Raw genomic sequence first — 15,546 nt, 5'->3', positions numbered from 1 at the left:
GTGAGTTTAAAATGAGGAATACAAAGTTTTTATTAAAGAAACAACCTGAAGGTCTGAAACCAAGAAATAAGAAGTGTTCTACTTTATGTTAGTTTAGCTTTGTACATATTAATAGTATTTACTGTTTGTTTTTGATCAGTTTGATAAACTCTCTCTCTCTCTGACTAACTATCTCACTCTCTGATTAACTCTGACCTGTCGTCAGTGAACACGTAGACTAAAAGAACCTCTCGCTGCTCTTCTCGTCCCGACAGCCACGCCGTCCACGCCGGCCGTCTCCAACGTCCTCATCAACCCGTCTCTGATCGGCTCCAAGAACATCCTCATCACCACCAACATGGTGTCGCAGAACTCCGGCGGCGGCGACTCGCTGAAGAGGAAGCACGAAGACGACGATGACTACGACGCTTTATGACGGCGTGACTGAAGATTTCTTTTTTTAAATTCACCTTTTTAATATTCTTTAAAAAATACAGAACTAGGTTTGACCCCTGCTGCTGTCCTCAGCAGACACACCGGGTAGTTAGAGTTCAACCAGAGAAGACCTGTGGGTTCAGACTGGGAGTCAACCAGTACTACCAGTCTGCTGGGAGGTCTCACCTCAGACTGGATTCACCCTGAAGCTCTGATGTTCCACTGATTTACAATAAACTACGTTCAAAGAAAATCTCACCTGATCATGTTTTTATTACTTTACTCACACTGCGTTACAGGAAAACACCACCTGGTGAATATTATCATTAATAGTCATAGTATGTATCCCATAAACCTTTTACAACATAGTATGCCTTTTGTTCTTTCCTTTTTTTATATTTTTTCGACATACTATACTATGACTTCTTTTTCATGAAATTTTTCATGAAATTTTTCAACATACAATACTATGACTTCTTTTTCATGAAATTTTTCAACATACTATACTATGACTTTTTTTTCATGAAATTTTTCATGAAATTTTTCAACATACAATACTATGACTTCTTTTTCATGAAATTTTTCAACATACAATACTATGACTTTTTTTTCATGAAATTTTTCATGAAATTTTTCAACATACAATACTATGACTTCTTTTTCATGAAATTTTTCGACATACAATACTATGACTTTTTTTTCATGAAATTTTTCATGAAATTTTTCAACATACAATACTATGACTTCTTTTTAATGAAATTTTTCGACATACTATACTATGACTTTTTTTTCATGAAATTTTTCAACATACAATACTATGACTTTTTTTCATGAAATTTTTCATGAAATTTTTCAACATACAATACTATGACTTCTTTTTCATGAAATTTTTCAACATACTATACTATGACTTTTTTTTCATGAAATTTTTCATGAAATTTTTCAACATACAATACTATGACTTCTTTTTCATGAAATTTTTCAACATACAATACTATGACTTTTTTTTCATGAAATTTTTCATGAAATTTTTCAACATACAATACTATGACTTCTTTTTCATGAAATTTTTCGACATACTATACTATGACTTTTTTTCATGAAATTTTTCGACATACTATACTATGACTTTTTTTCATGAAATTTTTCGACATACTATACTATGACTTTTTTTCATGAAATTTTTCAACATACAATACTATGACTTTTTTTTCATGAAATTTTTCATGAAATTTTTCAACATACAATACTATGACTTCTTTTTAATGAAATTTTTCGACATACAATACTATGACTTTTTTTTCATGAAATTTTTCAACATACAATACTATGACTTCTTTTTCATGAAATTTTTCATGAAATTTTTCAACATACAATACTATGACTTCTTTTTCATGAAATTTTTCGACATACTATACTATGACTTTTTTTCATGAAATTTTTCGACATACAATACTATGACTTTTTTTTCATGAAATTTTTCATGAAATTTTTCAACATACAATACTACGACTTTTTTTTCATGAAATTTTCAACATACAATACTATGACTTCTTTTTCATGAAATTTTTCGACATACTATACTATGACTTTTTTTCATGAAATTTTTCAACATACAATACTATGACTTTTTTTTCATGAAATTTTTCATGAAATTTTTCAACATACAATACTACGACTTTTTTTTCATGAAATTTTTCAACATACAATACTATGACTTCTTTTTCATGAAATTTTTCGACATACTATACTATGACTTTTTTTCATGAAATTTTTCATGAAATTTTTCAACATACAATACTATGACTTTTTTTTCATGAAATTTTTCGACATACTATACTATGACTTCTTTTTCATGAAATTTTTCATGAAATTTTTCAACATACAATACTATGACTTTTTTTCATGAAATTTTTCATGAAATTTTTCAACATACAATACTATGACTTCTTTTTCATGAAATTTTTCGACATACTATACTATGACTTTTTTTCATGAAATTTTTCGACATACTATACTATGACTTTTTTTCATGAAATTTTTCGACATACTATACTATGACTTTTTTTTCATGAAATTTTTCAACATACAATACTATGACTTTTTTTTCATGAAATTTTTCATGAAATTTTTCAACATACAATACTATGACTTCTTTTTAATGAAATTTTTCGACATACTATACTATGACTTTTTTTTCATGAAATTTTTCAACATACAATACTATGACTTTTTTTTCATGAAATTTTTCATGAAATTTTTCAACATACAATACTATGACTTCTTTTTCATGAAATTTTTCGACATACTATACTATGACTTTTTTTCATGAAATTTTTCATGAAATTTTTCAACATACAATACTATGACTTCTTTTTCATGAAATTTTTCAACATACTATACTATGACTTTTTTTTCATGAAATTTTTCATGAAATTTTTCAACATACAATACTATGACTTCTTTTTCATGAAATTTTTCAACATACAATACTATGACTTTTTTTTCATGAAATTTTTCATGAAATTTTTCAACATACAATACTATGACTTCTTTTTCATGAAATTTTTCGACATACTATACTATGACTTTTTTTCATGAAATTTTTCGACATACTATACTATGACTTTTTTTCATGAAATTTTTCGACATACTATACTATGACTTTTTTTTCATGAAATTTTTCAACATACAATACTATGACTTTTTTTTCATGAAATTTTTCATGAAATTTTTCAACATACAATACTATGACTTCTTTTTCATGAAATTTTTCGACATACTATACTATGACTTTTTTTCATGAAATTTTTCGACATACAATACTATGACTTTTTTTTCATGAAATTTTTCATGAAATTTTTCAACATACAATACTACGACTTTTTTTTCATGAAATTTTTCAACATACAATACTATGACTTCTTTTTCATGAAATTTTTCAACATACAATACTATGACTTTTTTTTCATGAAATTTTTCATGAAATTTTTCAACATACAATACTATGACTTCTTTTTCATGAAATTTTTCGACATACTATACTATGACTTTTTTTCATGAAATTTTTCGACATACTATACTATGACTTTTTTTCATGAAATTTTTCGACATACTATACTATGACTTTTTTTTCATGAAATTTTTCAACATACAATACTATGACTTTTTTTTCATGAAATTTTTCATGAAATTTTTCAACATACAATACTATGACTTCTTTTTAATGAAATTTTTCGACATACTATACTATGACTTTTTTTTCATGAAATTTTTCATGAAATTTTTCAACATACAATACTATGACTTCTTTTTCATGAAATTTTTCGACATACTATACTATGACTTTTTTTCATGAAATTTTTCATGAAATTTTTCAACATACAATACTATGACTTCTTTTTCATGAAATTTTTCAACATACTATACTATGACTTTTTTTTCATGAAATTTTTCATGAAATTTTTCAACATACAATACTATGACTTCTTTTTCATGAAATTTTTCAACATACAATACTATGACTTTTTTTTCATGAAATTTTTCATGAAATTTTTCAACATACAATACTATGACTTCTTTTTCATGAAATTTTTCGACATACTATACTATGACTTTTTTTCATGAAATTTTCGACATACTATACTATGACTTTTTTTCATGAAATTTTTCGACATACTATACTATGACTTTTTTTTCATGAAATTTTTCAACATACAATACTATGACTTTTTTTTCATGAAATTTTTCATGAAATTTTTCAACATACAATACTATGACTTCTTTTTAATGAAATTTTTCGACATACTATACTATGACTTTTTTTTCATGAAATTTTTCAACATACAATACTATGACTTTTTTTTCATGAAATTTTTCATGAAATTTTTCAACATACAATACTATGACTTCTTTTTCATGAAATTTTTCGACATACTATACTATGACTTTTTTTCATGAAATTTTTCGACATACAATACTATGACTTTTTTTTCATGAAATTTTTCATGAAATTTTTCAACATACAATACTACGACTTTTTTTTCATGAAATTTTTCAACATACAATACTATGACTTCTTTTTCATGAAATTTTTCGACATACTATACTATGACTTTTTTTCATGAAATTTTTCAACATACTATACTATGACTTTTTTTTCATGAAATTTTTCAACATACAATACTATGACTTTTTTTTCATGAAATTTTTCATGAAATTTTTCAACATACAATACTACGACTTTTTTTTCATGAAATTTTTCAACATACAATACTATGACTTCTTTTTCATGAAATTTTTCGACATACTATACTATGACTTTTTTTCATGAAATTTTTCGACATACAATACTATGACTTTTTTTTCATGAAATTTTTCATGAAATTTTTCAACATACAATACTACGACTTTTTTTTCATGAAATTTTTCAACATACAATACTATGACTTCTTTTTCATGAAATTTTTCGACATACTATACTATGACTTTTTTTTCATGAAATTTTTCAACATACAATACTATGACTTTTTTTTCATGAAATTTTTCGACATACAATACTATGACTTTTTTTTCATGAAATTTTTCATGAAATTTTTCAACATACAATACTATGACTTCTTTTTCATGAAATTTTCAACATACAATACTATGACTTTTTTTTCATGAAATTTTTCATGAAATTTTTCAACATACAATACTATGACTTCTTTTTCATGAAATTTTTCGACATACTATACTATGACTTTTTTTCATGAAATTTTTCAACATACTATACTATGACTTTTTTTTCATGAAATTTTTTGACATACAATACTATGACTTTTTTTCATGAAATTTTTCGACATACTATACTATGACTTTTTTTCATGAAATTTTTCAACATACAATACTATGACTTTTTTTTCATGAAATTTTTCATGAAATTTTTCAACATACAATACTATGACTTCTTTTTAATGAAATTTTTCGACATACTATACTATGACTTTTTTTTCATGAAATTTTTCAACATACAATACTATGACTTCTTTTTAATGAAATTTTTCGACATACTATACTATGACTTTTTTTTCATGAAATTTTTCATGAAATTTTTCAACATACAATACTATGACTTCTTTTTCATGAAATTTTTCGACATACTATACTATGACTTTTTTTTCATGAAATTTTTCGACATACAATACTATGACTTTTTTTTCATGAAATTTTTCATGAAATTTTTCAACATACAATACTACGACTTTTTTTTCATGAAATTTTTCAACATACAATACTATGACTTCTTTTTCATGAAATTTTTCGACATACTATACTATGACTTTTCTTTCATGAAATTTTTCGACATACAATACTATGACTTCTTTTTCATGAAATTTTTCGACATACTATACTATGACTTTTTTTCATGAAATTTTTCGACATACTATACTATGACTTTTTTTTCATGAAATTTTTCATGAAATTTTTCAACATACTATACTATGAATTTTTTTCATGAAATTTTTCGACATACAATACTATGACTTTTTTTTCATGAAATTTTTCATGAAATTTTTCAACATACTATACTATGAATTTTTTTCATGAAATTTTTCAACATACAATACTATGACTTTTTTTCATGAAATCTTTCAACATACAATACTATGACTTCTTTTTCATGAAATTTTTCATGAAACTTTTCAACATAATACTATGACTTTTTTTTCATGAAATTTTTCGACATACAATACTATGACTTTTTTTTCATGAAATTTTTCATGAAATTTTTCAACATACAATACTATGACTTTTTTTTCATGAAATTTTTCAACATACAATACTATGACTTCTTTTTCATGAAATTTTTAATGAAATTTTTCAACATACAATACTATGACTTCTTTTTCATGAAATTTTTCGACATACTATACTATGACTTTTTTTCATAACATTTTTCGACATACAATACTATGACTTTTTTTTCTTAAAATTGAGTATTGAGTAACAGAGAAGTAACGGAGGAGTAACGGAGGAGTAACCAACCTGAGAGGAGACATCCGGAGGTTCTCTGCAGCAGGAGGTTCTAGTAGACTCTAGTGGAACCAGAGCAGCGACCCAGCCTCTCTCCCCGGCTCCAGGCCACCAGGGTCCGGGTAAAGACTGTCAGAGCTCCAGCCGTGGTTCTGGTTCTGGTTCTGGTTCTGGTCGGTTATAATATGAACAACTTTAATCTATTCTCGTGATGAACTGTTCTGTAACAGAGTCTTCACCTGCACGAGGCTCACACCTGTTGACTAACAACATCCTGTCAGGTGATCACTACAGGTGAGCTCCTACTGCAGACCGGACATGACGTCATCAAAACAACACGAGGAGATACGTTCTTAAAGGTAGCTGAAATAAATGTATAAAGGAAAGAATACACAAATAAGTTTGGGGAAATAACGGGAGTGAAATGCAAAAGGAAAACCGTGCAGAAATAAATAAATACATACATTTAGAAATAAATATAAAATAAATTTAGAAATAAATAAATGACAAATAAATTTAAAAAAAAATACATAAAAATTAATTTAAAAATTAATAAAAATAAATAAAAAGGAAAATTAAACAGAAGAGTAAATAAATTAGGGAATTAGTACAAAGATAAATAAATAAAGCAAATTAAAACAGAAATTTTCACATTTTATCAATAAATGAATGAATGTAAAAATATATGTTGCTACATTTAGTTTTAATATTATTTTTTCAACATTTAATGGCATATTTAGTCCTTTATGTATTAATTAATTTATTTATCTATTGAGTCATTTATTTATTTATTATTTTGGCAGGTTTCGTCCTCCATAGACTCGAAGGAACCAGACTGGGCTAAATGTGGTTGAACAATTAGATTCTTTCATCGTCTCGGTGACATTTAAATTCTCTTTAATCAACATTAAATGACCATATTTCAGCATTCAGTCGGGACCTGCTTCATGTTGAAGTATAGTCATTTACAAGCTGTTAAAATAACGTTTAAATGTCACCTAAACATGGAACAAGTTGAACGTGGATGTGTTTGTACAGTCACTAACTAACTGCAGAAGCACCACACAGCAGCAGGATCTGTTAGTTCATTTTACCTTTAATAATAAAAAGAAAACTAAAATAAAAATCTCAAAATAAAAAATACATGGCAAAACAATAGACTCTTAAATGATTATGAAAATAATCATGGTCGCAATGATGATACAGTAGAAGTAATAATAATAATAATAATAATAATAATATAATAATAATAGTCACCATAATAATAATAATCAGAAGCATAATAATCATAATTCTATCTGTTCTGGTGTTCGTCCCACCAGCAGAAATCACTTCCTGTTTTATAGACATTATGGTAAGCATCGCACAGGCCGGGGCGTGGCACTTGTCAAAATATTTTCACACTTAGCAAAAGTTACCCCACAATGCACGACAAAGTAAGGACAGAATCACAGCTCGTACGATTCACAGCACTGCTTGGAAAATAAAAAACTAACTGAAAACATGCTCCGTGTGTCGGGTTCTTCTTCTGCCCTTCTGGGTCGCAGCGGTCATGACTGAAGGAGGAAGGGAGGGAGTTCTGGCAGCTTTTCAAAATAAAACACAAATCAAAGTTTGCTAGTTTGTGTGAAGCTTCGAGAACACGACAAACTATTTCTATTAATGGTCAAAGAAAACGTCTTCTGTGTCTCCTGAAGGAAGAGCAAAGAAGAACGTCTGATGAAAGAAGAGTGGAAGAGTGGAAGAGTGAGAGAGTGAGAGAGTGAGAGAGTGAGAGAGTCGTTGGAAACGTTGATCGATGTTTACATTTAAGAGATTTGACGACTTTCAGATGTTTTTAAGAATAAACACAGAAAGAAGACGAGCTGCTGAAGTCCTTCACATCTGGACTGAGCTGCAATGAGGACTAATAAACATGATGAAAGCATGGACGAAGGTCAGGAGAGGAGGAGGAAGAGGAGGAGGAGAAGGAAGAGGAGGAGGAGGAAGAGGAAGAGGAGGAGGAGGAAGAAGAAGAGGAGGAAGAAGAGGAGGAGGAGGAGGAAGAAGAGGAAGAGGAGGAGGAAGAGGAGGAGGAGGAGGAAGAAGAGGAGGAGGAAGAGGAAGGAGGAGGAGGAAGAGGAGGAAGAAGAGGAGGAGGAGGAAGAGGAGGAGGAAGAAGAGGAAGAAGGAGGAGGAGGAAGAGGAGGAGGAAGAAGAGGAAGAAGAGGAGGAGGAGGAAGAGGAGGAGGAAGAAGAGGAAGAGGAGGAAGAAGAGGAAGAAGAGGAGGAGGAGGAAGAGGAGGAGGAAGAAGAGGAAGAAGGAGGAGGAGGAAGAGGAGGAAGAGGAGGAGGAAGAAGAGGAAGAAGAGGAGGAGGAAGAGTAGGAGGAGGAAGAGGAGGAGGAAGAAGAGGAGGAGGAGGAAGAGGAGGAGGAGGAAGTAGAGGAGGAGGATGAAGAGGATCTGAAGGGAATCACTGGTGCTGTTTGTTTGTTTTCTCTCATTCTCTGTTTTCTGGCACTTTGATAATTTGGCCGATTGTATTCTAAGTTCCTGCTACTGATACGTCTGAACCACGGCAGGTTGTACTCTCAGAGGAGTATTACTAGTAATACTAGTATTACTACTAGTATTACTAGTATTATAAAGTCACGATGATGTGGGGAAAAACATTAAGTTGTATTGTATAAGAAAAAGTCATAATATCATATTCTCCTGATTTTACGAGAAAAGGCCAAATATTGAGAATTAAAACATTTTCCGGGAACAACATCAAAATATAATGTAAATAAATATTTTGTGACGCGGCATCGAGACGTAGATCTCGTGTTGTTTAGAGAGTTTACCAGAAACATTTGGAGAATAAAGTCAAATTTTACAAGAATATATACATTTTGTGAGAAAAGGGCTAAATATTAACAATAAAGTAATTTACAAGAACAATGTTGAAATATTTTAGGAATTAAGTCGTTAATATTCCGGAAATAAATTTGTACGTTTACACTTATGATATATTTTGTCACGACGTCGACCTTAAAAGCCGGTGATGAAATTTAAAAAAAAAAAGAAAAGAAAAGGAGTTTAAGAATTAAGTTGAATTATTTTGAGTTGTTCTGAGATTAAAAATGATAAATTTGTGAATAAAGTCAGTCAACAGTCACGAAACAGTAAAAATAAAATGTTGTAATTTTACAAGGCAAACAGTCCTCTAGAGAAGAAACTAACCTACGAGACTAAAGGAGTAGTTTTATGAAAACAAAGTCTTAATATTGAAGAAATAAAAGAGGAGATTAATAGAAGATAAATCTGTTATAATAAATATAAAGAATCGGTTTGATCAACTCGAAGTCAGTCGAACTTTCACTGGAATTCATGACGCATTTTAATTACAGATTAATTAATGAATTATTATTCTATTAATTATCACAAAATGAAAATGATTTATCTCAATATTTGGCATTTTAAAATCAGATGTTTTTTTATTTACTAGAATTCATTTGAAATTCATTTAGACATCAGAACTGTGGATTTCTAAAATCAGACTTTAGTTGGACTTTATGGAAAGATAATAAACAATAACACTTCATTATAATTACGTTAAGTACGGGATCATTAGTTTGACTTTAAGTCGTTTCCTGTCATTTACTACAGAGGAACAAAAAAACAAGAACTACAGATTCAGTTTTCAGTCACAATAATAATCACAAAAACAATTAAACTGGTCATTAAAAGAGTTTCTCTTATTGGCAGCAGAGATATCGAGAAGGCACGAAGCAGTTTACAGAAGTTACTGAACACACGACGAGAAAACAAACTGAACGGATCTAAAGTGATCTGCTGAAGGTCGATCGGGCCGATCGGGCCGATCGGGTCGATCGAGTTGATCGGGTCGATCGGTGAGAGACGAAGAACCAACGAAGAAGAACAGCAGCAGTGTTTCCCTTTAACAGGCTGATGGTGACGCTTTAAAACAGCTGGTCTGATAAAACACACTAGAAACAGACTCTACTGCTCTGACAGTAGAAACAGACTCTACTGCTCTGACACTAGAATCCAGCTTCAGCTTTAAAGAACTGAAGAACTGAAGAAGTAAAGAAGTAAAGAAGTGACGTTAAGAGCAACTCGGTTTCAGAAACCCACTCCGCCGGTCGGTCGGTTGTAAAGAGAACCAAACTGACAGAAACCGGATCGGTTCACACCAGATGATCAGATCAAACGACGGAGTATCAGGAGCACCGGAGGGAGAAACATAAACCTCACAGAGCCGCGGGGGGGGGGGAATATTCAAGATTAAAGTCGTACATTTATAGGAAAAGAATTACAATATTCTATAATAATATTATAAAGTCTTAAATTTACGAGAACAAAAATTCACAAATTTACGAGAAAAGAAATGTAATATTTCCAAAATTAAAGTGGTAAATTTCTGAGGAAAAAAAACAAAAATTTCTGAGATTTTTTTAAAAATATTTTGACAAATTACGAGATTTAATTAATTAATTTAACGAGAAAATTTGTGAGTTTTTTCTTTTAAATTTATGGAAACTTTATAATCTCAGAATATTACATTTTGTACGGTAGATTTGTGAATTTATAAACTCAGAATATTAAAGTTTTTTTCTCGTAAATTTGTGAGTTTTTTTCTTGTAAATTTATGACTATGATCTCAAAGAATATTAACTTTTCTTTCCCATAAATTTATGACTTTATAATCTCAGAGAAAATTCAAGTTTCTTTCTCGTAAATTTGTGAATTTTTTTTTCTTGTAAATTTACGACTTTTATCTTGGAAGTATTATATTTAATTTTTTCTTGTAAATTTATGGAAACTTTATAATCACAGAATATTAAAGTTTTTTTCCCATAAATTTATGACTTTATAATCTCAAGGAATATTACATTTTAGAGTTTTTTCTTTTTTCTTTAGAACCTTATAATCTCAGAGAAACTTCAAGTTGTTTTTGTGATTTATTGTTTCTCAGCTTCGTCCTTTTTAAATATTCTTTTTACCTACAGTGTTCCTGATGCTCCGTCATAAATATCTGCTGAGCAACACTCCTCGATTAATCGGAACAAGTCGAAGGACTCGAGGTCTAAAGTCTGATCAGAGTTTAAAAAACGATTCCAGCGTCATCAGAGTTTGTGCTCGCTCGTTCTAACCTCGACCTTTAGTAGAAAACGTGGAACTGTAAATAAAAACGCACCAAACCAACGAAGAAGAAGAAGAAGAAGAAGAGAGGCGACGACGTTACGTCTGAACTCTGAGAAGAAATGTTTAGTCGGCTTCATTTAACAGCTGAGTGACGTAAAGAACTACAGAATGATTTCAACTGATCGCTTGACTCCAGACGGAGTTTTAAATAAAAACAGGAAACTCCGTCAACGCTGGAATGGCTCTTTCAAAATAAAAGAAAAAGAAACAGTGCGGCTGACAGAACAGACATTTTACAAAATGTACGACAGGGTTCAGAGAGTCGAGAGTGGATGCTGGTGAAATCTGAGTAAGACTGCCGAGTGTGTGTGTGTGTGTGTGTGTGTGTGTGTGTGTGTGTGTGAGTGTGTGTGTGTGTGCGTCCTCCCCTCGCCGTGATGTAAGAAGCGTCTACAGTGTTTGAACTGGAAGAGAAGCGGCGATCACCACCGGACACAGACCTCAAACTGCTCGTAGAAGATTAGTTTTTTTCTATGTTTCAAATATATATTCTGTTTGTACAAGACGGTGATCGTCGCGCCGCAGGAAACGGTCAACATTCAAACGACATTTCAAAGTAAAAGCGAGACGAGTGCTGCCGCGGCGGCTTCCTACATCGATGCTTCCTTCAGAGCTTCCGGCCGCCAACATCCAACATCCAACATCCAACATCTGTCCTGCAGCTGCTCAACATTTAGAGCTTCTCAGCGAAGAAGAGAAACACAGAAAGACGGATGGAGAGAAAAAATGGCGGCAGCGGCGGCGTGACGAAATGGCTGAAGCAAGAGAGGAAGAACACCACCGAGCCCCGCCACCCACCACCCCCCCAATCCCCCCCCCCCCCACCCTGCCTCCGTCCAAACATGCCCTCATCCACCCCCCACCCCCAACCGGGGAATGTAACGTCAACAGTGTGTGTGTGTGTGCGCGTGTGTGTGTGTGTGTGTGTGTGGTTTCGAAGCGAGCGTATGAAGGGTGGCGAGCTCCTAGCAGTCCTCGTCTTTGTCGTCCACGACGCCTTTGAGCCGCAGACGGGCGAAGTCCTCGAAGACGAAGTCGTCGTCCTGGGAGATGCTGCTGTGAGACGGAGAGAAAGAATTCATATTAATTCATTATTATTATTAGTAGTATTATTATTATTATTATTATTATTATTATTAATAATAAAAATAATAATAATAATAGTAATAATAATAATAATAATAATAGTTGTTGACGTGTTGTCAGTCTGGAACAAAGTGAAATAAATAAAACAATAATAATAAACTCACTTTGTGTCGAATTCTATCAAATTGGTGTCGATGGGGGGGTCCATCTCTGGCACAGCTGTAACACACACACACACACACACACACACACACACACACATTAGCATGTCACACCACTGTTTCCATGGAAACTGCTTCTTGGTCTCCATGGAGATTTAGTGCACGATGAAGAGGAGACGAGGAAGGAGAGTTACGTAACGTAACGTCGAGGCTGACGGAGTTAGAGTTCTCAGATTAGACGTTGTTGCAGACATCGCCGCAGACCCCTGGCGCCTTTTACGTGGGCCCGACGCGGTTGGGGCGCACTGAGGACAGTCCGCCCCGGTCAACAGTCGCACCGGGAGCAGGGAGCAGGGAGCCCCTTCCCTCCCCGCAGCGAGTCCTTTGTCCACGGTGTGGCGAGGTCCGTGCGGGGAGCACTGTAAAGCTGCGGCCGCGAGCCACCTTCACCCCGAGCCTTTCCAAGCCGACCTAGAGCCGGTGGCGGTGCACCGCCTCGTATGCGGGACTCCCCAGCCTGCCGTGTGTCGCTCACACCCTCCAGCTGGCTGTTAACGAGGGTCTTTAGGCACAGAGAAGTACTCGTATCGGTACTCGGTATCGGCGAGTACCCAAATGTAAGTACTTGTACTTGGTTTGAGATAAAGTGGTATCAGTGCGTCCCTATCATTTGCATAAAGCAGCATATTGGTCCAACATGTTTGTTAAATACTTGGAAGTGAATCTGTAGATGAAGTTGTAATAATCCAGATGTGTACAGAACGGTGTCGTCAGCATACGGATGGATGTGTACAGAACGGTGTCGTCAGCATACGGGTGGATGTGTACAGAACGGTGTCGTCAGCATACGGGTGGATGTGTATAGAACGGTGTCGTCAGCATACGGATGGATGTGTATAGAACGGTGTCGTCAGCATACGGGTGGATGTGTACAGAACGGTGTCGTCAGCATACGGATGGATGTGTACAGAACTGTGTCGTCAGCATACAGGCGGATGTGTACAGAACGGTGTCGTCAGCATACCGGTGGATGAGAGAGCTGCCAGCAACATTATTTATGAAGATCTTAAAAAGGGTTGGACCTAAATGGACCACTAAGGAACCCCTCAGGACGGGGACAGGGGGACAGGGGGACAGCGGGACAGCGGGACAGACACATGTTCAGAATTTAATTTTCCATAGTAGTTTGCGTGCGCTCTGAATGATCGTTCTTAGAGAGGAATCTCTCGCTGTAGCTGATGACTGTTGGTATTAAATGTCCAGGTTAATATTAAGATGATGCGTTGTGAGGTCACCTGACTGCGGGCGGGACAGCGGCGGCTCCACGGGTTTAGGATGCATTAAGATGAACGGCAGCTCCACCGACACGTCCCTGAAAAACAACAAACAAACACGCCGTCACTTCAGCAGGAAGTCACTGCTCGGTCCACTTCCTGTTTTTAAATCATTGATATTTAGTTCTGCTATGAGGAAACAGGAAGTGATGTCACAGTAGCTGAGTCCATTTCCATGAGGTTTTTATTGTGAAAAACAGCTGAAGCCAACCAATCAGAGAGCTACATGGAGGGTTCAGATGATCATATGACTCTCGTATATTAAAGTGCTCATTATAAACATTTATTATAAACTAGCTTAGCACGAAGGCTAATTCAGTTTAACACTATTTTATTCTCTTTAGTTCCTCTCACTTCTATTTTACAGCTTTTTAATTAAGTTACCATCAGTGAAACTCAACTTCCTGCAATATGTTTCACATTAAAAGCCTAAAATAGAGTACTTGTACCGGTTCTTAATCCAGTTTATCTCTGGTTTAAAGCAATTTATCTCCCAGTTTATCATTTTAAACCAGTTTAAACTGGTTTAAATATGTATAAAACCAGTTAATACTACTTTAAACTGACTTTAGCTCTAATTTAAAGCAATTTGCCTGCCGTTAAAACCCCTTTAAAACCAGCTTATCATTTAAAACCAGTTAAAACTACTTTAAACCTACTTTAATTGTAATTTAAAGCAATTTATCTTTTGTTAAAACACTTTCTAAACTAGTTTATCATTTAAAACCAGTTTAAACTGGTTTAAATATGTTTAAAACCAGTTAAAACTACTCTAAACCTACTTTAATTATAATTTAAAGCAATTTATCTGTTGTTAAAACACTTTCTAAACTAGTTTATCATTTAAAACCAATTTAAACTGGTTTAAATATGTTTAAAACAGGTTGATACTACTTTAAACTCTAATTTAAAGCAATCTATCTGTTGTTAAAATACTTTTTAAACCAGTGTATAATATAAAACCAGGTCTCTCTGGTGTGAATCTGTTTAAAACCAGTTTAAACAAGCGATGAACTGATTTAAAACAACACCTAAATTGCATTAAATTAGAGGCTAACTGGGTGTAAACTGGTTGTAGACGACTGAGTCGCGGTCGGCGACACACAGAGGAAGAGGTAATGTCTGAGACTGAACGAACACTGAGGCTGTCGGTCACATTTACCTGTCCAACATGCCTCTCAGCAGCCTGCAGGGGGGGACACACAGAGGGGGAGGAGGGTGGAGGAAGAGGAGGGAAGCCAAACAAAAGAACCAAAAACACAGAGGGGAGATGAAATGAAAAGCAGGAGGCGACATGTTCACAACAAGTTCACAACCTAAAAGCAAAGCACAGTGAGGAGC

The 15,546-nt window shown here is 33.3% G+C and overlaps 2 protein-coding genes across 5 annotated transcripts in view; one reads left to right on the top strand and one right to left on the bottom strand.

Moving 5' to 3' along the window:
* Positions 1-668, top strand: part of taf9 (TAF9 RNA polymerase II, TATA box binding protein (TBP)-associated factor) — a 33,607-nt gene extending 32,939 nt beyond the window's left edge. Inside the window, exon 8 of the mRNA XM_037749586.1 lies at positions 255-668. Within this exon, the coding sequence (XP_037605514.1) occupies positions 255-415 (161 nt within the window). The 3' untranslated portion in view covers positions 416-668. The remainder of the gene's footprint in view (positions 1-254) is intronic.
* An 11,285-nt stretch (positions 669-11,953) lies between these two features.
* Positions 11,954-15,546, bottom strand: part of arrb2a (arrestin, beta 2a) — a 24,622-nt gene continuing 21,029 nt past the window's right edge. For 2 of the 4 annotated variants that reach the window (XM_037747951.1, XM_037747952.1), the window contains exons 14-17: positions 15,368-15,391; positions 14,167-14,243; positions 12,875-12,929; positions 11,954-12,680 (exon numbers count right to left, since the gene is read on the bottom strand). In XM_037747951.1, the coding sequence (XP_037603879.1) occupies positions 12,590-12,680; positions 12,875-12,929; positions 14,167-14,243; positions 15,368-15,391 (247 nt within the window). In that variant the 3' untranslated portion in view covers positions 11,954-12,589. The remainder of the gene's footprint in view (positions 12,681-12,874; positions 12,930-14,166; positions 14,244-15,367; positions 15,392-15,546) is intronic. The other 2 variants (XM_037747953.1, XM_037747954.1) reach the window with 1 other exon arrangement.

The sequence above is a fragment of the Sebastes umbrosus genome, chromosome 17 (assembly GCF_015220745.1).
Source record: "Sebastes umbrosus isolate fSebUmb1 chromosome 17, fSebUmb1.pri, whole genome shotgun sequence".
In the NCBI taxonomy this organism is placed as follows: domain Eukaryota; kingdom Metazoa; phylum Chordata; class Actinopteri; order Perciformes; family Sebastidae; genus Sebastes; species Sebastes umbrosus.
The sequence above is the reverse complement of the archived record's forward strand: the minus strand, read 5'-3'. Positions and strand labels throughout refer to the sequence as shown.